The sequence below is a fragment of the Doryrhamphus excisus genome, chromosome 8 (assembly GCF_030265055.1).
Source record: "Doryrhamphus excisus isolate RoL2022-K1 chromosome 8, RoL_Dexc_1.0, whole genome shotgun sequence".
Classification (NCBI taxonomy): domain Eukaryota; kingdom Metazoa; phylum Chordata; class Actinopteri; order Syngnathiformes; family Syngnathidae; genus Doryrhamphus; species Doryrhamphus excisus.
Genome location: NC_080473.1, coordinates 6548223 through 6571890, shown reverse-complemented (window position 1 = coordinate 6571890; position 23668 = coordinate 6548223). Strand labels below are relative to the sequence as shown.

Sequence of the window (23668 nt, the reverse complement as noted above, 5' to 3'; positions counted from 1 at the left end):
GAGGAGGAGGTTGGATGCTCTCAGGCCCAAATCCAACTTAGGGGCTGATCAAGCAATGACATGGGGCTTGTTAGATTAGGCAGCGCCCTCCGCACAGGAAATGAGGAGAGGATGACGGACAGATCGCTGAAAGAAAATATAAGCAGTGACGGCAGGGTAAAATGTCCAAAGGAAAGAGACATACATTAGAGCTGCTCAAAGGATGAACGCAAGTGTGACATGAAACAACTTATACAATGTCAATCAGAGGAAGTAGTTTTCATTTGATAAGTCTGAGGACTTTAGTGTCATAAAGAGATGAATGCAGCAGATCAAGTCAATGCTACATCAATCCTAAGTCCTCTTGCTCACAAACAGATGGTCTTATCTCAGCAACAAAAGATTGAAAGGCTTTTTATTTGGGATTTTTTTTAGAGCTTTGTCCAGGTCGAATACAATCTGTTCCTGGGTCAAACTTTCACCATCGCGACACCATGTACAAGCAATTTTTAACTACACTTGCGGAAGCCCATGTCTCCATGGTAAGCCATAATTATGAGATAAAAAGTCATAATTATGAGAATTATGAGATAAGAAAGTCACAATCGTCTATTGTTGCCGGCTTGTAAAGCCCTTTGAGGCTCTATTGTGATTAATTATAGAAATAAACTTGACAATCATGAGATAAAAAGTCCACATTTTGAGATCAGTTGGAATTATGATGTAAAAAGTCAGAATTATGAGATAGGAACGTCATAATTATGAAATAAAAAATCAAAATTACGAGATAAAAAGTCTAATTATGAGATAAAATGTCAAAATTCTGAGATAAAAAGTCACGATTACGACATAAAGAGTCCTATTTATGAGATAGGAAAGTCAAACTCTGAGATAAAAAGCCATGATTACAACATAAAAAGTCATAATTTTGAGATCAGTTGAATTGGTGATGTAAAAAGTCAGAATTATGGCATAAAACTTTAGGTTTATGAGACGAAAAGTCTTAATAATGAGATAGGAAACTCAATTATCAGATACAAAGTAAAAATGTTTAGATGGATCGAAATGATGATGTAAATTATGTCAGAATTATGAGCTAAAATTTCCAAATTACAATTACAATCACTAATTATTTTGAAATCAAAGTTGAAATTACGAGATAAAAGCCACAATTACGAGATAAAAAGTCAGAATCGTGAGACGGGAAAGTCATAATTATAAAATAACTTATCATTGGGATATTTCTTTATGTGGCAGAAATGGGATTCCATATGTTTTGTTATTAATTAGTCTGACAAAAACCAAAACGTCTGAAAATTGAAGCAATTTTTCCGATATAATGTTAAAAATAAGAAAATAAAAGAATGAGAGAGAATGATTTTGCATGCAGAAAACAATGCAAAATAAAACTTCTCACCTTCCTCATCAAATTGCTGGCAATCGCAACTTTCCTTGGCCCCATGTTGGGTTATGTAGCTGTGGCATTCCATAACAGCGAGTAATCAACACGTACGGTGCAGAACAAACCAAGTACTTAATTGTACTTTATTTATTTTACGGTATTGCAGGAAAACAAACATGGCTATTTATTGGCAACAATTTGACAAAATCTCAATAATACGCAAACTGAGGTTTGACTGGAGCATTTCCGTGGTAACAATCATAAAAGTGTAAAAAACAAAAAAAAAAAGGTTAGCAACAACATAACAATGAAACAGGTCACAGCATGTGAGCTTAAGTTGTAAAAACTATAATTGTACTTCAAGAAGTTTGTTTTTCTACTTTGCCGCATTTGTCGGAATTTGACGCCGGTAAAGCTTTTTTCTGTAAATATAAAAACCTTGTTTTCAACACCCTTTATGTGCCTTAGTGGGGGCTGCTGTTTTGGTTAGCAAAGGAATTCATGGTTTTATGTTCCATGTTAAAAATATTTGCCCAACACGACACACATTTGTTCCGTGCTGCAACAGCGGTAACCTCCCTCTCTCCATGTTCCTCTCTTGTAATTCCTGTCCGTTTTGTTGCTGTTTTCCGGTTGTTAACTTATTTTTACACTTTTACGACCAAAGAAGAATGTGACAAGCGTCCACTTGTCAAGCAAGCCTGTGTGGCGTGGCGGGCACCATTTGCACGAGTGAATGGGTCCTCGAGAGTGTTGTCTCCACTGCTGTGTACAAAGTAGAGCCCCGAAGGTCCGGTCTGAGACCTCGGGACGATAGCGATGATGTAAGGACGCTGACTCAACCTCACGATGGGGTCAGCAGGGAGGTGCATGACATTTGGGTCTGCATGACAGCAACGCTACATATCACGTTGGCCTTTGGTTTGTTTGGCACATGAGCACCAGAAGCATCAATGAGGACACCAGGATCCACAATCGCTAAATGAATAGAACGCTCTTATTTTTACCCCACACAAATCCAACTGAAAATCACTTCCATAGAATTGTATTTTTTCCTCTTCATCCATCACAGATCATGTTAAATAAAAGACCAAAAACCTAAAAATACCAGTTATACCTAATTATATAGAATGGATGCCTGCACACAATTTTTGCAAATTTTCTCCAGTCAAGCGTTTGCGCTCCCAATGAGTCTCATACGGCGCTGTGAAGCCTTTTGAAGGTCATGCCACAGCATCCCCATAGGATCCACGTCAGGACTTGGACTAGGCTACTCCAAAGTCTTCATTTGGTTTTTCTTCAGGACTTGCTGCTGTGTTTTGGATCATTGTCCTCCTGCACAACCCAAGTAGCTTTTCATAATAATGTAATTAGATAATGCCTCTCACTGTGGTTGGCTGGAGTCCCAAAGCTCACACTAGGCCATGTCGGTTTGGATTTATTTTCTATTAATCATAAAAAGTTTCATGTGTTGTGTTGTCATTGACAAAAATGTTAACTAGTTTAATTACCTGAAACATATGGAAGCCTGTTTCCACCACTGAAAAAAAAATATCCCAATGGTAAGTCGAAACAATGAGATAAAAAGTCGAAATTATAAGCTAGACAGTTGAGATAACGAGATAAGAAAGTCGAAATAACGAGATAAGAAAGTTGAAATGATGAGATAGAAAGTCCTAATGATGAGATAAAAGGTGTAAATAATGAGCTAGCTTTGTAGAAGAGTCACAGCAGCAGCTCTTCTCTCCTGTTCAGACATGGATTGTGAGTACATTGAGGAGTACTTTACTTTAGAAGTGTGGCTTTACAAGTGATGAAATACTTCATTTGCTGCTCAATTCACATGGAATTGTACCAAGCAAACGACCATTGGAAAGAATTTTGAGGCATAGAAATAATAAAAGGGATGTAGCTGTTTCCACTTTCTTATCTCAAAATTTCGACTTTCGTATCTTGTAATTTCGACTTTCTAGTCTTGTAATTTCGACTTTCTATCTCGTAATTTCGACTTTCTATCTCGTAATTTCGACTTTCGTATCTTGTAATTTCAACTTTCTATCTCGTAATTTCGACTTCTCAAAATTTCGACTTTCGTATCTTGTAATTTCGACTTTCTAATCTTGTAATTTCGACTTTCTACCTCGTAATTTTGACTTTCTATCTCGTAATTTAATTTTTTTAATCTCGTAATTCCTTCTTTCTTATCTCAAAATTTTGACTTTCTTATCTCAAAATTTCGACTTTTTTATCTCAAAATTTCAACTTTCTATCTCGTAATTTCGACTTTTTATCTCGTAATTTCGACTTTTTATCTCGTAATTATCTCATAATTTTGATTTACTATTGGGATAATTTTTTTTTCAGTCGCGGAAACGGGCTTCCATAGAAACATTAAAGTGTAACAAACAAAAATCATTCTAATAATACAATTGATATAAATTGCATATGCAGCATCCGAGGACAGCGTCGTTGAAAATGATCTTGAGCCAGCTAAATACGGTGTGTGTGTGTGCGTGTGTAAATAAAATAGGAAGCTACTGGCCTGGCTTTGGGGAGAAAAAACTGAGCCAACAAACAAGCCTAAAGCTTCCTAATTACCATGTCCATTTGTTTAATCCTCTCTATGAGTGCAAGCTTGCTCGTGCATACAAAATGTTATATAAGCTTAAAAGTGTAATGTGAAACCCCAATTTACTCATTTGGTCCTTTTTTTAATTTGAAATTTGATGTGAATGTTAGGGTGCGTTCAAGAGCACCTCTCCGGTTGGTATGCTGCCAATGTGAGCAAGATGAATATATTAGGCTCATCCCGAATGGAAGATTTCTCAACGATGCATTGAGGGGAAGTGAATCCTGTTCCGTAATAATACTATTTCATCATCACAGCATCTGCCTGTGTTCTTACATTATTTAAAAGCCACTGTCTAGCCGGTCCTTTCTATGTGTGATCCTCTTAAAATCAGCTCATATTCCCTCTGGATCCTGCACAAAAAGCCTTGACGTCACCTCAGGATCATTTGCGTGTTTTTAACCACTTTTATTGACCAGGAAGCATGGGCAGATGATGCATCAGCGTCACTTTGACAATGGAGACCTTTCTGCTGTGGGGGTGTCCTCAATTTGACCGTCGGCGGTCAACTTCTTCAAGTCATTTCTTTTTATCGAGTCTCTGACTTGGACTAGTTGGACAACATCAATTACAGTACAACCCGCTTATGTTGACGACTTGTCAATGCCCCATGTTTTGGTGTGGGGTCCTTAAAGGCATCCTGGGATGAGTCAAACACGCAACGACCTCACAAATGACAAAACGTTCCCACAGAGACGCATGCCCTGCACATCCTGTAGAACATTGTTAAAGCTGCAAAGGTGGAGGACCGACTCCATGGCTTCTTCTATAAATACGCCGATTTGCCCTACATGTCCTTGAGCAGGTGACCTTGAGACCGGAATGTCACGCCCCGTAAGAGCCAGCAATATTTGAGTGGTGCTAAGATGTCTACTCACTCTGCATGGGCGAGAAGAAGACCTCCGGCATGGGGGCTGACTTGGTCCATTTGTACTGGGGGACCGGCTTTCCATGGCTGGACTTGCAACTCAGAGTCACGTTGCCATTGACGACCGGCTCGCCTGTCATGATGCACGCTGGGGGGGACGGAGGGACTGGGACGAGAAGAGGTCAGCATGTGAGATACGATCAGAGGAACAAGCTGGTCCCACAACAAGTTCAATTCGGACTGGTTTTAGTTCAATCTCAAACACTTGAAATGACTTCAGACCATCTTTAACCCCCCCCCCCCAAAAAAAAGAACTGGTCCTGCTTTGGGACGCTAAATCATCCCAGTGATGCTCCAATATATTCACTCCATTTGTTTTCTATGCCGCTTATTCTCATGAGGGTGGCTGCCCCAGCTGACTTCAGTGAGAGGCGGGGTCCACCCTGGACTGGTGGCCAGCCAATCACAGGGCACATATAGACAAACAACCATTCCCACCCACATTCATACTTATGGACAATTTGGAGTCGCCAATGAAGTTAACATGTTTTTGGAATGGGGGAGGGAAGCGGAGTACCCGGGAGGCTCCACACAGGGATACGCCATTTGGGAACCCTGCCCTAAAAGTCCAGAGTTGTGAATGATTGGGAATGATCTTTGTCAATATAAGTCTTGGGATTTATTGACCATGCGGTTTCTTTATTTTCTCATTTCCAGAAGCTGTGTGATGGTTTTTGGTCAGATGTAACCTTTTGCAGGTCCGTGTGCATTACCTTTGACATTAAGGCGCATCTGTCCAGAAATGCCAGCGCCCCCCGGGATGATGACATTGCACACATAGCGTCCAGAGTCGGATTCCTGGGTGTTGTTGATGAAGATGGAGAGGTTGGCGGAGGGCATGGCGGCGCTGAAGCCCGCTCTCTTGGTAAAGTCGTTCTGACCGTGGCCCACCTCACCTGAGCTGAAGTTGATTACCTTCGGACACACAAACAAAACACGTGGAATAATTAGAAAATGTCGCCATTCTCCCATCACGGGGGCTATTTTAATTGCATTGGCTTCAGGCATATTAGGATGTGCAGATTAACCATATAAGCAGAAATTGACGTCCATCATAAAGATAATCCTCCTGATGTGTGCAGATGGCAAGCAGCGACTTTTCTGATTTTCTGTCCGCGATAAGCTCCCAGGCATCAGACACTGAAACTGCGCAGATGATATTAATCATGCGAAGACTCCACACGCTCACTCACTCACTCCCATACTGCATGTGCCAATATTTACAGTGCGCTAAAACGAGGAGATGAAATATAATTCTGAGAGGTTCACTTCCAATAAAAAAAACATTCATCCCTTCTTCCTCTGCATATGAATTACTCATGTCAAATGTCGCAATAATCTTAATCTCTACAGATCATCTTTGGAACCTTGCAGACCCCAAGATGGCCTCCGGTTTGACACGCAAGACACGAGGTGTCAACACAACGTAGAGGCGGAACAACCTAGCTGCTAACTCGTGAAAAGTCTTTCTCATTCCAAACCAGCGTCAGGGGCTTTCAAAGCCCGCCTCCCTCACAGAACGGACTATGGTCTGAAACAGATTTGGACTTTTTTACTGGCCAAGACTGTTTTCTTTATTTACTCAGGCTGCTACACCTCCCTCGAAGGCATGCCTTACCCTGTTTCTGTTACTTTGGAGTTGCAGCAAAACAACAGGCTGCACGGTGGGCAAGTGGTTGGCTGTTTGGCCACACAGTCAGGGGGATGGGATGGGGAAAGCTGGGTTTGATTCTTCGCTTGGGTTCTCCCCATGCATGTGTTTTATCCAGGTGTTCTGGTTTCCTCCCACATTCCGTGGTTTTCCAAAACAATGGATGCTAGCTTCATTGGCCACTCTAATTGTCTGTAGGTGTGAATAACCGTTTTGTGGAGGTATGTTACGATGTTACGGGACCAGCAGCAATTGGCGAAAACTAGGCTTTTTTTGCCGAAAAATGATTTGCCGATATTGTCCAACTCTCAATTTCCGATACTGTAAGATTTGTAAGATGACGCATCTCCTGTGGTGGAATGAACACATACGTATGTGTTGTGTACAGCAGTTTTTATATCGGTTTTCATGAGCTGATACCAATATATGTAGCTTTTTTTGGGCCGATAATTATCGACATTCCTAGCAAAAACCCATGAATAATCGATACACCAATGAACGATAAGCTGATGGACGAAGAAATGGAAATCAGAGATACGCCATCACCTTTAGCCTGCTCCTCAGGCTCGTACTGGAGGCTAGCTGTCGGAGAGCCGGTTTCTCCGAGCCGTGTCCACATAATCTGCACTGCTTCCTCTTCTAAATGTCGGAACATTTAAAAGGAAAAAGCGGGGGCCATATCGGCGCCTATAAATACAAGCTGCGGGCTGCAGACATTGGACCCCCTCGCCTGCACTCCATGGTCCAAGTGACACCATTGATGTTTCTTTTCTCCCCCGTGACCCCATTTGGATAGTGATGGCGGTGTACAGGAGCGAAAACACATATTTGGGATGGGATATTCTCAAAGCAGAATCAGGCCTCGTTTAAATGTCCATAAAAATCCGATGGGAATGGGATATCTGCCAATGTCGCGGCACAGCGGGATGCATGAACAGCATCAGCGTGGAAGCCAAAACACAGCAAAGCCTGCAGTATGAAATATTGTTTACATATGCTGAACATGAAATAAGGACAACAGTGGAGGTCACTTGGAGGTCAACCTACTCCATGTCACACATCCTGGTGAGTTACGTACGTTCCCCTTGGACAGGTTCATGGTGACCTTCATTCATGTATCTCTGTAATCCCACTTAAGAAGATCTCCATTGTCAATTCCATTTGAGGTCACAGCACGGTCAGATACACTCCAGATTGCTGATCAAAATGTTGAGACCGGTTGAAAGAATTTGGATTTTGCACCGTTGGATGTTAAGGGGGTTCTGGAAAATCGCGGTTGGATCGCTGAGCTGCTGCAAGCAGGAGGTAGTAGGACCACCATTTGAAACTTCTTCAAAGATCTTGAGGGTTGTGGAACAAAAAGGTCGAGTGGTAGACCCAAAAAGTCACCGACCTGACCCCAAGAATCCGACTGGCTGTCTGTGAAGACACGGGACCATCCTCAGCCCAAATGAGGGTTGCTACTGGTTGTTACATTCGACGATATCTCAGAGAGAAGGTAACTGCTTCAACACCAAAAATGTATTTCAACGTTTTTAGAATCCAGAACGCCAAATCCGAACAACATATCGATACATCTTTTACCTTTTTTGAGCGTGAGACAAAAATAGGTGATGATGCAACTCTGCACTAAGGCATTACCATTTCCGACCTTTAAGCCAAAAACTGGCCACAAGGTGGCAGAATTTGATGAGAACGGCGGGGTCATTTCAATAGAAACTCCTGTTTCTTCTTTTCGAAATACTACTTAGAACCTCCTCAAGATCCCACAGCACGAAACGTACATTCTTGTAATTGTTCAGCTGAAAAAACTCCAAATGTACAGTATTAAGTCCATCATCATTGCCTGGTTTACTTTTCCTCCTGACTGCATCTCACCTGCTTGGACTGATTCCCAGTGAAGTGCCAAATGACAGAGTTTTTGGAAATATCCGAGACAGGAGTGTACCAGGCGTGCAGCACCACCATCTGGCCTTTGACCACCTCCATTTCTTCCCGAGGGATTTCCACCTTGTGGCTGTCACCTGCAGCAAGGACACCAAACAGAGCGGTTCAAGATGAGACGTGAGGCTGAGTTTTGACTCACTCATTCGAGAATATATATACATAAACACATACATCATTTTATTTCATTTCTATTTATTGTATATTAAAATACTGTACCCCCCTGCATCTTTTGATTTAACTGTACCTAAGTTAACTGTACCTAACGCTGTGTGAGTATTTTTTTTTTAAATATGAAAAATGGTTCAGATGTTTGTACGCCCCCAAATATTGCAATATCAGCAATTATAAAGGCAATAATTAAAAAAAAACACAAAGAATACAATAAAGATATTTTAAAAAGGCTGAAAAAACAATTCCACACACAAGACTAAGAAAAAGCAAAGCACACCTTATATTAAAGAAGCCATTGATATTATATATTCATATATATTATATTAACATGCAGTAGAATATACTGTAGTTAAAAAGCAACCTTTGCTACTCCACTCCATCAAAATGAAGCAGTTTGCATGTGGCATAAATTGTGGTGTCATGGTGCAGATGTGCATTCACACATATATATAATATAATAATATAATCATTAAACAAGAATATGTCAAATGATGGACAAACATGTTGAACAGGAAGCGAGCGAAACTAAGATGAGGGGAGAGAGTCTAACTCACAGGGCGCCCAGTCACCAGAGCCAGACAGCTGGAGCTGGATCATCTGATCCCAGCAGTCGGAGTCTGAGTGCGTCTCCAGTTTGGAAATGTTGGGAAAGCCAGGCAGAAATAAACCAAAGTAAAAATCCAGCTGCCGAGTCCTCCAGAAAGCTTCCAATGATTTTGCGCGTGGTATTCAAGCACAAACGGTCGGAGAGGAGGCAGAGCGTCCACAGACGGACAGCAGCAGATCTCCACATCTGTTCTGCCGGGAACGTCTTTCCCGCTCTGCAGAGGCAGGAGAATTAGGAGACTGCTGCTGGCTGGGATGGGATGGGATGGGCTGGGATGGGATGAGTGAGGCCGCACGGATTTGGAGGAGGTAAAGTGCGTGAAAAAAAAAAAAAGAGAGAGAGAGATGGAAGTTGTTTTTCTGACCTGGAAGTTTACTTGCGGTGACTAAGTGTGTTTTTCCTTCTTTCTCCTGAGGGCAAAGTGACCTCTGCCTCAGTGACTCTCCTCTTCCTTAATTTCTCAATCTGGCAAATCCTGTTGACTAATCCCTAAACAATCCCGGGCTCAATCCTGTCACCTCACGTGAGCAAAAAAAAGCTCAGATGGACATGGATATGATGTCACGTCAACCGCCAAACGGAATACAGGCGCAAAAATTAACATTTAGCTAATCGCTTTGTTCCCATGGCAGCATCCGTGTCATGCTGTTTGGAAGCAGGCTGTTGTCGTGGCAACAAGATATCAAAACAGCATTCAAAAAAATGAATAAAAACAACTTATCGAAAATACATCATTGATATTCTAAAAGAAAGGTGAATGAGTTGATTTGGGGACATCGAGGACAAGTCGGGGTATTGCTTCGGTTCCCAGGCTGGTCAAGGTTGGACATTCGACATTCGATTCGGCTCCTTCCTTCCTTCTTTCCGCTCTTACTGTGGCGTTCAGGCACACTTGTACTTGGGAGTGTTACGCACTACTTCTTTTTCATTTTTATTGACGTACCACCATGACAATTGCCATATGTACCCCACTTTGGGAACTTGGGCTGCAATGGAATCCGATACAAGAACTTCTATTGTGCCATTATTGACAACACTCTCCAGAAAGGAAGTAACTGAGATCTATCAGTCTGGAATAGGTTGCTTTGGGACTCCAGCCAACCACAGTGAGAGCCATTATCCACAAAGGGCGAAGACACGGAACAGTGGTGAACCTTCCAACCAAAATGACCACAAAGCACAGCAACGACTCATCCAAGAGGTCACAAAAGACCCCACAACAACATCCAAAAAACTACAGGCCTCACTTAAAGGTCAGGGTTCATGACTCCACCATAAGAAAGACACTGGGCAAAAAGTTCCAAGACCAAAACCACTTCTAGACAAAAACATTCCACATGCTGTGGCTCAGGACCAATGGTGCATACGTCTGATCCAAGGCTTGTACTGCTTGTTATGAGCTGGTTCAGGTGTACTAAAGACAAGCTAAAACAATCTAGCAGGATGTTAAAGTCGCGGTCCCACCCCAGCATCTATTGCAAGATTTACATCTTCCCTGCCGTCATCATTCCTTCAGGCTGCTTTCATCCTTCATATTGAACACTGCCGGTGTTCTGAGGAATTGTTGTTTTTTTTCCACAGATTTGAACCTTTTTTTCCCCACAAATCCCGTTAGCATTCCAATTTCATCCCCACCACCAGCTATCGGTGCTAAACCGATGAACCACCTCGGATCTGCTGTAACATTGCGTAACAATATCAGGGAAAAAAGAAAGGTCTCGGAAAGGTTTCGGAATGAGGGCGTCTGGATTGTTTGGCCTTGTGTGATGCAAGCATTTCATCTTGATTAACAGACACCGTGCAGCCAGAGCCCCAATTGGGTGAGAGGGGGTGGGGGGGGTGGGGGTGACTGGTTGGATTTTTTTTCAAATATGAGAATAAGGGAGGGATAATACTCTTGTTGTTTCCAACTCCCCTTGTGCTTCATTCACTTGTTTATTAAAAGGAGGAAAATCTTTATTAATCCATGGCCGTCTCCATCTGGGATGTGTGCAGACAGAGGCGATCCAAGATCTACATATGGCTATGAATTCCAGATAAATCCTTCACAAGAGGAACCAGCCAGGCCCGCCACTTAACAACACGATACTATGAAGCCTCGCTAAAACGTTGTCCTAATTCCACTTTGCCTGAGGGGAAGTTATGCTTATTTCCTCTAATTGGATTCTTCTCTTGAAAGTAAACAACAGTCCAGGGCATCCACATTCCCGCACAGCAATCTGGTGTAATACCGGAGCTTGTCCACAGGGGGCAGCACTCTCATATGGTAGACAAGACAGGCTAATGAAAGATAAGCGTGTCATCATCAAAACAGCCTGATAGCACTGCATGGGATTAAATGAATGGCAGCAAAGTCAAGCAAGGAGAGAGCCCGGACCTTAGTATTGTCTCCAAAATAAAAGTACAATTGCAACAAGGTGTGCATGTACTGCATGTGTACGTGAGATCAAGCGGAGGATAAAAAGTGTGTGGCTCAGTCAAAGCCCTCAGGGAGCCATGTAAAGTCCTGTGTGAAGATAAAGTGATCCTCTTTAAGCGGGCCCTGCTCTATCGCTGCGAGTAATCTCTGCTGCTTCCATCCTGCTCTCATGTCAGTCCCTCCGCAGAGCGCCAGTCGGAGCGTCTCCATGCACACCTCCACGGACTTTTACCTCCAGTCGAGCCAGGACCTTTACAATGAAGGCATCGCCCAGAGAAAGCTCCATTTTGATGCCACGGTGTTGACTGAGGAGGCGAGTGAGCAAAAGGAGTAAAATGGGTGTAAAGGTGACAAGTTGTAGTGTGACACGTTGCTGCTAGCATACGTCATTATTGCAGCATCGTAGCGCTAAAACACCGGAACCTCGGTTAGCCTCATTAATCCGTTCCACAATGTCTGACTTTAACCAAAACCAGTGCCAATTCAATTGTACTTCTCACATCAATTACTCAAAATGGTGCCACAGAATGTTGTAGTACCAAATGAATGAATTCAAATCGAAAAAAAAGACTGAAAAAGATGCCCATGCTAACATGTGAGTGTATATTATGTTTCATTTTCTCAGAAAGTATTGGGTAATATGACCGTAAAGGTGTATATAGGGGTGTTAGTTCGTTTTTAGAGAACTCTAATAATGTTAAAAGCTGTATTTAGAGGGCGGCAAACAGGTTTTCTATGCTCTAACTACAAAAATATTCATCATTCATTCATTTTCTTCCGCTTATCCTCACAAGGGTCGCAGGGGGTGCTGGAGCCTATCCCAGTTGTCTTCAGGCGAGAGGCGCCAATCCCAGGGCACATATTGACAAACAACCATTCCCACTCACATTCATACCTATGGACAATTTGGAGTCGCCAATTAAGCTAGCATGTTTTTGAAATGGGGGAGGAAACCGGAATACCGCATAATAATTATTATGCTTTGTGAAAATTCAGTGAAGACAGTCGGGTCTGGAATCAATTCACTTCGACAAACGAGGGCTTGAACATTGTGACTCAAACGATAAAAGGGATTCCATGAAATGAGTTCCCGAATGCTTCAGCCAATATTGGAATATACTGCTAGCATGTCATCCTGCCACTTCCTGCTTTTCCACACGGGCATAAGTTATGTTTGCTGTCAGCTAATGGTAGCGCTTTGAGTAAGTTGAGCTATCATTGAATGTATAGCCGACTGCAGCAACAACATGAAGTGAAAGCAATAAGGAATCAGCGTTTGTCTGACCCGAGCCACATCCCCGACGCCCTAGCACTTAGGTTAATGCCAGGAATGCTGAAATGTACTATCTTGAAATTGTTGATTGAAACACCAATAGCATTACCTTCCTGTGTAAATGTAAATGCAAGATGTACAATGACACAACAATTTGATGGTATAGAATCTGCGTACTGGGCCTTTTTTTTTTAGAAGCTGCCCACACTCGTCTCCTTAAAGTAGACTTTGTGGGGGAAAGGGTGTCACAAAAGATCCAAGCAAATCTTCCAACGACCCGGTGAAGACGACGGCATCCAGAAAACAAACAATACAACAATCCATTATTTAAGCGTCTGATTCTTTTTCCTTGTTGTATAGTCCTCCACCAAAGCGTGGAAGAAATTGGGGTGACCTTAAATTGTTTTGCTTTTACCAGACTCGCTCCAGATTTGCAGAGGAGAACAAAGACGACGACACGACAGCGCAAAGGAGGAGGGGGTTATTCTGGAAGTTTGTGACAGGGAGCAGGGAAGAATGTAGGACAACAGAATAGCCTGGGTTGGTGTCAAACGGCGTGCTGGACTGACCCTACGGGCTGCAAACAGATGGAGCTTTAATAATAAATATTTGGGGAAAGGCGCCTTTAAATTGGATTACATTAGCATCATCTCTGCAGCTATTTTCAACTATCTCATGCACGCTGGCTTTAATCCCTCTTAACTTTTGATTGTGTTTTAAATTGATTTGCCTCGCATAAAACACACTTTACTCAGCGCATACTCACATGTGCACTAGCATAGAAACCAACAAATACGAAAACGAAACACTAATAGTATTAGCTTCATGCTAACGGCTGAGTGGCATAGCAGATGTTCCACAAATAAAATAAGTTGAGTATTTCAATCAACAACTGTACACGAGTCCCGCAGTTTAACTTCGTGTCAGTCCATCCATATATGTTCTATACCGCTGATCCGGTTCTGGGTCACCGGGAAGCTGGATCATAATCCATCTGGCATCCCGAGTACACAGAGGACAAGGGCAGTTCATCTTAGCCACCGTTATTTGTAGTATGTCTCTACACAGTAACGATATTCCTGAGAGCTTTACATCATCCAATGGCTAACATGGTAATAAATAAAGCCATGAAGTCATCAATTAAAACAGAAGCTCTAAGTTCATGCTAGGTAAAGATCTCCTCTGAGAAAGGATGCTCTGCTGTTTCTAAAAAGGGACCAATTGAGCTTTTTCCATGTTTCTGACCTATAAATGTCGTTAGAATGTTATATTCTGGTATAAGCCAACCATGCCAAAGTTCAGATTCAGAGGTTTGCACATTTGGAAGTGAGCACTGAAAGATCTTTGGGATGGCTCTGAAGGCTCGCTTTCAGAGAGTTTTTTCTAATACTTCCTTATATGGGCGTGCTAGAAAGCTTTCTGTTGGTGTTATGGTGTGTAGCTGCTCTATAGGAGACCACAACTCAATGCAAAGGGCCTAAAATGAGCATAATTGGTCCCCTTTGAGTACCTACTGTAAAAACACTTGTTAAAGATCCTCGATATAACGGGAATGCCAGCTGTCAAAATGTAAACCCATCACACAAGTGCTCCGTTGTTTTTAAGTACCTACAGTACTGCAAAACCACCAGTCGAAGATCTTCAACAGAGCTCCAGACGGCGACTAAAATTGGAGACATTCCGAGTAAATTTTTGGACTCGCTCATATGCGTCCAGTTCATTTGTCAGATTTGTTCATGCTTTGCTATGCAAATGTGTGACACTTTTGAACGCATATTGTTTTGAGAACGCTTTACTTTTGCGACCCCACCAGCAAGACGGACCACCACCAAAAACTGACCAGCACCCCAATGAACCAAGTGGGGGAAGGTCACTGTTGATGCACCATCCTGCTGATGGCCAGGTCACACAACTTCAAGTCATTCATTCATTCATTCATTTTCTACCGCTTTTTCCTCACGAGGGTCGCGGTGGTGCTGGAGCCTATCCCAGCTGTCTTCGGGCGAGAGGCGGGGTACACCCTGGACTGGTCGCCAGCCAATCACAGGGCACATATAGACAAACAACCATTCACACTCACATTCATACCTATGGACAATACCAATACCAATACCTATGGAGTCGCCAATTAACCTAGCATGTTTTTGGAATGTGGGAGGAAACCGGAGTACCCGGAGAAAACCCACGCATGCACGGGGAGAACATGCAAACTCCACACAGAGATGGCCGAGGGTGGAATTGAACCCTGGTCTCCTAGCTGTGAGGTCTGCGCGCTAACCACTCGTCCACCGTGCTGCCAACTTCAAGTCAAAAATACTACATATCCCTTTAAAGAAAGGGATTTGAATTGAGCTAACAAAGTTGGCCGGGGGGGTCGGACTATATATTTAATACATGCACACCATTTGATCTGTATGATTCAAACAATCCACTTAGAAGACCTAAACCAGGACAAGGTTGTCTTAGATTGAGTGGAGTTGTTGCTACTCGTATGGACGGCCTTCCATAGAAGAAGTGAAGAGGATAGAAGGTGTTTCCAGGCTACTGAAAAGAAGAAATGCAAAGATGTGCACCAACTATTTATAGCCGAGGAACATGAAGTCATTTGAGACAATATTGTTTCCATCTCTATCGTATCCTGGTTATAATTAGAATAACGAGTAAACCAGTATTTACTCCCGTGTGGAGCATCTAGTCCTGCCAGGGTAACAACAGCCTTTGGACCTCGTCTCTGCTTTGTCCTTCACCTTTGCTACAACATTTATTTCCAAGCATGATTATGCAGAAGTGGCAGCGGAGGCATGTAACGCTTGTCCGGCATGTCTCTTAGCGCCTTTGGGCAAGTACACACATTTAACACAATGGCCGCCGTGCTGACGCAAACATCAAACACAAGACAGGCAAATGGGGAGAAAAAGGGGAAAGGGTTTCTTCTGGGGGAAGCAGCGAAGGAGCAAGGGAGGGAGGAGGGAGGCAGGGAGCGGGGTGCTGGGTTTGAGGAAGAGCATGGGGAAAGTGGGCTGATGCTTTGATCACATGCAAATAGCGCACACAAGGGATGGGGGTGTTTACGTAGGAAAACAAAGACCGCTATTGGAGCCCAACTTTGCTGGAGTGAGCAAGTTTTGGAGTTGAATGTATGCGGTGGAAAAGTGGTGGCGGGTCGGGTCGGCTCGGCTCGGCAGCTGCCAGCGGCCTTTTCGTCCCAGCTGTCCATCACAGCTCCCGCATTGCCATCCCCTCGGCCGACTTTTGGGCAGGGAATGAAAGGCGGAGCGGGATCTTAAATGGGTCTGCTATGTTACACCACAACAGAAGCCCATAACCAGCCTGTGTGCCCCCCACCCCGCCTCATGTCTTTGAAGGAGATATTTATAAACCATTAGTGTGGGGCTTGGCGGCTTTATCGGCCGCCCCTGTCATGCGTCACCATGCTCGAGTGGCGTTGACAGGTCGGCCGGCCGGCAGCCGATAGCGCCACCGCTATGACTTGGGATATGACTTGGCCGCCTGGCGGGGGACGTGGAGGCTTTATTGCCCTGCCACTGGTAATTAACTGGTGGAGTGATCTGGTTTTAGATTTCCATTGGGCCCTCATCAGAGACAAATCACAGGATGAGATTACTAATCCGCCTATATGACATGAAATAATCTGCTACCTCCCAAGGTGATTGTTTGTGTGTGTGTGTGTGGGGGGGGGGGGGATTCTGCTTGAAAATGAAAGACTAAATGCCTACGCATAGATCTTACAAAGACCTGTAAACACACCAGCATGAAAGGCTAGTGGTTGGTGTATACATACTGCATGTTTATGTACTTTTTGCACACATTGCTGCAATCCTGTTTGAAAGGGTAACTGTATTTGTCCATTTGGGGGGGGGGCATTGCTCCGGTGGTGGGGTGGTCGTCTCCCTACCTGAAGTTTTGCGGATTCAATCCTCCGTCTTCCCATAATCCTGTTGAAGTGACCTTGGGTAAGATACTGAACCCCCAGTGCCATCAGTGGGTAAACGTGCTAACAGTGTCAAAGTGCCTTGGAGGTGCAGGGGGGGGGGGGGTGTCTTCCTGTTATAATAGTTAATAGTAGGAATTTTCTGATGTCGTCTGTGGCTGGAAGGCTTACTGACCGGCAGCACAACATTGATGGTTTAGCAAGCACGATATCGGCCGATACTTGCTTTAAAATGCCAATCCCCTCCGCCCCCGCTGCAAAATCCAGAACAAGGATGTCTGCCACGTGTGGGAGTGATGGAAGTTTTGCACCCTGCAAAACGTGCCTCAAAAATGTCTCACCGCACAAGCTTGCTGCACCAAGCTTTAGCTTTTGCAGCATTTGGGGCCCAACACTTGACAGGCTGTGGTGAGTTTGATGCTCATGATGTGATCATTTGCCAGACAGTGGCTATAAAGGCCCCGGTCCTTGTGTGGGCAACATGTGGGCATGCAGCCACCATGTAGCACTTTTAGTGCAGGAGGAACTTTCGTTGTGTGCGGGGCTGCATCAGACTCTAGATGACGTGTGACGTTCCAGCGTTTGTGCCGCGCTGGAAACAGGCACAGCTGAGGGAGTCGGTTGCATCAGCGCTCCAGAAGGCAGCGGATGCGGCTGGAGGGGCCCAGCAGAGGTGGATAAACCTGCTTTTCATTCTGGTTTTCTATGAATAATGTGGGAAGAGTAGAAACCAGAAATAAATGCATTGTGAAATAGAAAAGGTGAGTTGTGGAGGTTCTGCAAAAAATAGCATATTGGCTTTGTTTGGCCTGATATAAGCTATGAAAATAAATGTTACAAATATTACTCTCACAAGAAAAAAAACCTTGGTGACCCCTAATATAGCCAGCAGTACAAAATACTTCAGAATAGCCCGTAATAGATAGAATAGTAGTTGGAAATACTTCCATGTCTTTTTAATTCTTAATACATTTAGCTCTATTAGGGCACAGACCTCTAAATTTGGTTGAAAATAAATAAAACATTGTACTGTATATAATTAAAAATATACAGCATATTGCAACCATCAAATATGGAGTGTGTAGAAATATAAATGGCAAAAGAACCAGGGAAGATCACCTTACATCTCCACCTCTGTCTTTACCTTAAGCAGCGAAATTAGGTGATGAATAATTAACGTCAGCTATTACATAGGCCAAATCAATATTTAAAAAAAGTCTAATAATAGCGTGTCATCTTAACATGTATTTAGGACATGATGGCTGCACATAATAAGCCAGGAGGGAGAAAGAGAGTGAGAGAACCCCTGCTAAAGTGGGTTAAAGAAAAAAAAAGTTGATGGTTTAGTGGGAAAAGAGAGGTGTCTTTAGATGTACGGCTTTAAATGGCACACCTCAGGTAAGGAAATTGCTCCTTCATCTTCAAAAGGACTCAAGGAAAGAAGCGATGGTCCTAAGCTGGAGTGCGTATGTGACGCTATCCCTCCTCCCCAAGGGTGTGAGCGCTGTCGGGAAATAACAACAATGTCCCCCCACCTGAGCTCCGCCTCCTCCAAGGTCACAATAAAGTGGAGGATCAATTGGGCGACAGACGACATCATTTCCTCTCATTGAATTTAATGACATCTTCATGCTGGTTAATTACTGTTGCAGCTTTATGATGTCTGGAGACATAAGCAGGAGCCCAAATCAACACAACACAAACCATAAGTCTACAATTTAATGGTTGTGACGAAGCTTTGCTGATGGATGTGTTTATTGAACATTGAACGTTCCTCCCGACTACCAACGGACTTTGGACTGAAACCTCCATGATGGACCTGGCGTGTTTCACTGAGCAGGACATTGGAAGGCAACATAAAATAGCAAGGCTTTGTGGATGTTACATGTAACCTTCTCCGTGTGCCTCTGCGGCAGTTCCCCGCCGTTGCACGCAGCCCGTGTGACATTTAACGCTGAGCGGGTGCGGCACTCATCCGTTAGGCACGCTTGCAAATCACAGACATGATTAATATTGAGGAGCGATTTGCGCAGGTAATGTTGCTCCTGTTTTACGTCCCTGTTGTACATTAGCCAGCTAATGTGACACTTTATTGATCCCTGTAGTGAAATGTTCTTTAGGCGGCGAGGTCTACAGGGCAAGAGCGACCCTGCAGCTGCTTTAACGTTCACCGTGGCGGTCTTAAAGCTACCGTTACCTGTCAAAAGAGGCACCGTCGTCCAACATCAGCGTATAGCGCCACATTGACATATTGATGCTATCATATATACGGTTTAGGCCAGGGGTCTCAAACTCAATTTACCTGGGGGCCACTGGAGCTAGGGTCTGGGTGAGACTGGGCCGCATCAGGTCCCCCCCCCCCCCAAAAAAAACACATTTATTAAAAACAGAAAAATGAATAAACTTTGCTTTGGTTCCGATTTTCTACAAGAAAAGCTCTGATAAAACATTCCACTGTTCTCAAATATTTAATTATTTATTTATTATATTATATTTATATAAATAAATATTATTATTTTATTATATAAATTATTTTTCTACACATAATAAGATGAAAAATAAATAAACAAATCAAGAATACAGAAAATCAATCAATCAGTAATAAATAAATATAATAATAATAATAATAATAATAATAATAATAATAATAATAATAATAATAATAATAATAAAATGGCAAATAATAAAAACTTAAACCACATATAGTTGGTGGGTAGACACATTTTTTTTCAGATTAAAATTAAAGCATTATTAGAGCCCTGTAGACATGACAAAACATGACTATAGTCACATTTATACTTTTTTTATTTACAACATATTGCACAACTGCAGGGTCTTGAGACACATGCTAACTCGCAAACTAGAGATCTAGCGACCTAAGCCTTCAAGTTATTTCCTAAACTTAATTAGCCAAAAACGTACCACTTCCACACGGATAGGGAGGATAACTATTAACAGTTATTTAACCTTTAACATGAACATTAATCAAACGTAATATTTTTTCTGGGTACATGATACTATACAGCATCCATATCAAACTTGCGCGGGCCGCACTAACATTAAACTTTCATAACAAGGCGGGGCCTCAAACTAGTGTCCTGCTGGCCACATTTGGCCCACGGGCCGCGTGTTTGAGACCCCTGGTTTAGGCCCTTTCAGACTGTTTAACTTCACAACAATGATCTCCTGATGTACTGATACATTAGCAACTACACAAACAGTGAACTTCTAAACTTAACTTCAATAATTGACATTAGATTTCCAGTAGCGGATTGAAACTAAGGGTATATTTTTTAAACCAGCCAGGTCTTTTTGATGTCTGCAGGTCATCCATCCATCTTCTATACCGCTTATCCTCACCGGGTCAGGTGAAAACGTCTTTTTCTGAAAATGACTCTGACTTGAATATAAGAGGACAACCCCTTTTTAAGACTTGTTAATAGAGCGTAGAAGCAAGTCAGTGTTTTGCTAGTCTCAAGTAAGTCCCAAGTGGTTCATATCAAGTCCCGAGTCACGTCTGAAGTAAATATGTGCAAGTCCAGGTCACATCTCAAGTCAAGACCACACAGGTCAATTTCTACTATGAGAGCATTGTAACAAGACTTGGTCACAGAGATGGGATGAACAATCATTTCTGGACTATAGAGTGAGCCAGCTTGTAGGCCACACCCAGTGAATTTAAAGAGATAAGCATCACAATTGAACAGCCTCATAATTAATTCATCACACACTTTGTCAGTCTCCCTCTCTCTCTCTCTCTCTAATTATTGCTCTTCATGGTCTCCAGTCAAATTATCCCATTAGCTTGCGCCACCCTGTTAAAACCTGTCTGTGATTGTGGATGGATGGTGGTCCGACTGGCCCAAACAGAAGCTGTGGTAATCATACACCGATCAAATTGACATTAAGACGTATCTAAGATCGCCGCATAAGACTTCAGTGCATCTGATTCTATATACTATGTACTATAATATGAGTGTAAAGGTGACTATACGGGTGTTATATGGGATGTCCCAAAAACCAATATTGTGCAACTCTCAATTTCCAATTCAGATATCAACCAATATGTGTAACATGACATCGATTTTTCTGTAGTAAAATTGTTGTTTTCACAAACCCCCGATTAGAAATATTATAAATTTCTCTTGTATTTCTAATATTTATAACATTTATCTGTACTGTACTGAAACCAGGAAAATGCAACAAAATGGAGAGGACACAAGCGTATTCAGGAGCCAAATTGCACGTATAAATTTGTACGTTGGTGCATTAGAGTCCGTCTAGTGACAGCCTCTGGTCTCTGGTCTGATTGTTGTGATATCCTTGATGATAGCGTAGGTCCTGTCCCTAGGAACCCGACTTGGCATGGGATTGGTCAGGACACGTGGTCATGACATACAGGTTGAACGGCACCACAGAAGCAAGATTGTTTGTTAATTGTAGGGACAAAAATAAATATATTTGGCATCCGGACAATTATCTACCACCCAATTTGCTTCAAATCCCACTCCAAATGTTTTCTGGGATGTTGGCACCCTTAAGAAGTAGACGGAGTGGTCTTGTTGACAGAGCAAACACATAATCAAATAATGCAGATTTATACATATTAGACACTCTAGTCTTATATAACATTACAGCAACACACAACACCAGACAATTCATTTTTTCCAAAATATTCATCATAAACGCTCCTGGATCCAGGTCTTGCATCCATTTCAGTGTGGAAGAGACCACTCATAAAGATGCAGGAGTCTTTTGATGAACATCAAAGATCCGCCGCCTTGAAGAGCTTTTACCCCCCCAGATCATGAAGCCTATTATACCTGAATGTACCCAACTGAGTCCAAGCGAGGCCGAGTCTGCCTGCTCCCTTACACCAAATTCTCAGTACGATGGAGACAAAGAGAAAGTTTCAAGTAAAGCGGTCGCCTCGCACACACGAGAGCTCAATTCTTCTCCCCCCCTCAGCTCTTTTTGCCTCATGCCACGTCTTGTGGTAACAGCTCTCACTCAACATGAACACACTGCCAGAGACAGACGAGATGTCTCGCCTGCTTAGAATTGGGTCATTGGCAAAAAAGACTAGCCCTAAAGCCACGGTTATCCAGCAAGATGGCAGCTCACCTGATCAGGAAAATTGGGTCGCTCACACTTGGGAGGGGACAATGTGAGTGACAGGCAAGAGACCTTCAACTGCAGTCAAGACATGCAATCTGTGCGTGTCTCGGCTCGGCTTTATTAAAACACGATTAATAAACTGGAGGAGTCCCAGTGCATCGTTTTACCCAACACTCGATGCGTTATGGTTCTGTAATCATCGCTCCCATAAAGAAGTATAGTTTGGTTGTGTTGGGCGGAGCGAGATAGATTGCGGTCTTCTAATTGGTTGACAATGTTGATGTTACACTTGAACATAAAAGTGGAATGGGAAGACAAAATAGGCTGGACGATGGAGAAGAACCAATGTCGTTTGTGTCATGGATAATGTCAGCACAGACCATCGCTCCAGGTCTTTGGTGAGTTGGTGACAATGCTACGCTATTTGGGTAGCTCATGCACCTACTGCCAACACCTCGATACACGCCACAATGAAAACAAAAGCACCAATCCGAACGACACCCTGGAAAGGAAGCACAACTGCATGGTTTGGTGGAAAATGGGTAATAGGGAGAAGACCTTAACAAGGCAGGACTGTGTCCGTCTTTAACATCTTTAGCTTTCATCCAGCCGGGGAAAGCTCCAGCATACCCACGGATAAGCGGCATAGAAAGTGGATGGATGGATGGGATACCAGTGATAACCAAAAGTAATAGCAACTAGAGGAGAGTTTCTTCAATGCTCCTTCGATGTACACGCTTCAGTGTTTTTCAGAGAAGAAAGCCCAAAAACGTTTTAGTGAGTGATAGTTATACGTGAAGTTATACCACCACACTGGATGGATGGAGCCTCTCGGAATGGAATGGCATTTATTGTCATTATACAAGATGTACAACGAGATTGGAGAGCTTCTCCTTTCAGTGCAGTAGTCAAGTAAAAAAAAGTAAATAAAAGTAGAGTAAAAAAGACAATTTAACAAGATATATACAAGATATCCAAAATATACACATAGTATTGCACAGGCGCATATGCAGGAGCAGACATATTGCAGATATATTAATTTTAGTGTAATGATAAATAGTCATAGTGCAAATAATGACCGGTGTATACAGATGAGTAAAGTCACATGAGTGTATTGTATTGGGTTGTTAAATAAATATGATTGAGGTAGTAGCAGAGGCAGTGATGGAAATATTGCACATTTGCATTATGCTAATGACCGGGCTCGTTGTATAATGCGACCTAAATCTAGCGACCTAAATGGTAGCCTCCAAGTTATTTCCTTTAAACTTAAAAAAGCCCAAAACTTACCACTTCCACACGGATAGGGAGGATAACTAATAAAAGTTATTTAACCTTTAACATGAACATTAATCAAACGTAATACTTTTTTCTGGGTACATGATACCATACAGCATCCATTATGTCTGAGTTCAGGGTGGTGATGGCTCTTGATTTTGGGTGAGATGACCCTGAACGATCAAAGCTGACCTGTCAATCACAAGAGTCACATCGATGGACAAAACATGCATGGTTTGGGGTAAAGTGAACTAGCCTGAAAAGCTAATGCCACACAATCTTGAGCTGAGATTCATACCCACAACCTCCTGACG

The 23668-nt window shown here is 42.8% G+C and overlaps 1 protein-coding gene across 3 annotated transcripts in view; it reads right to left on the bottom strand.

The window, feature by feature from the left end:
• The window catches only part of esamb (endothelial cell adhesion molecule b), a 49724-nt gene that overhangs the window by 5597 nt on the left and 20459 nt on the right, over window positions 1–23668 (bottom strand). For 2 of the 3 annotated variants that reach the window (XM_058079798.1, XM_058079800.1), the window contains exons 2-4: window positions 8468–8613; window positions 5652–5853; window positions 4889–5044 (exon numbers count right to left, since the gene is read on the bottom strand). In XM_058079798.1, the coding sequence (XP_057935781.1) occupies window positions 4889–5044; window positions 5652–5853; window positions 8468–8613 (504 nt within the window). Of the gene's footprint in view, window positions 1–4888; window positions 5045–5651; window positions 5854–8467; window positions 8614–9261; window positions 9503–23668 lie in introns of those variants that run through there. The other variant, XM_058079799.1, reaches the window with a different exon arrangement.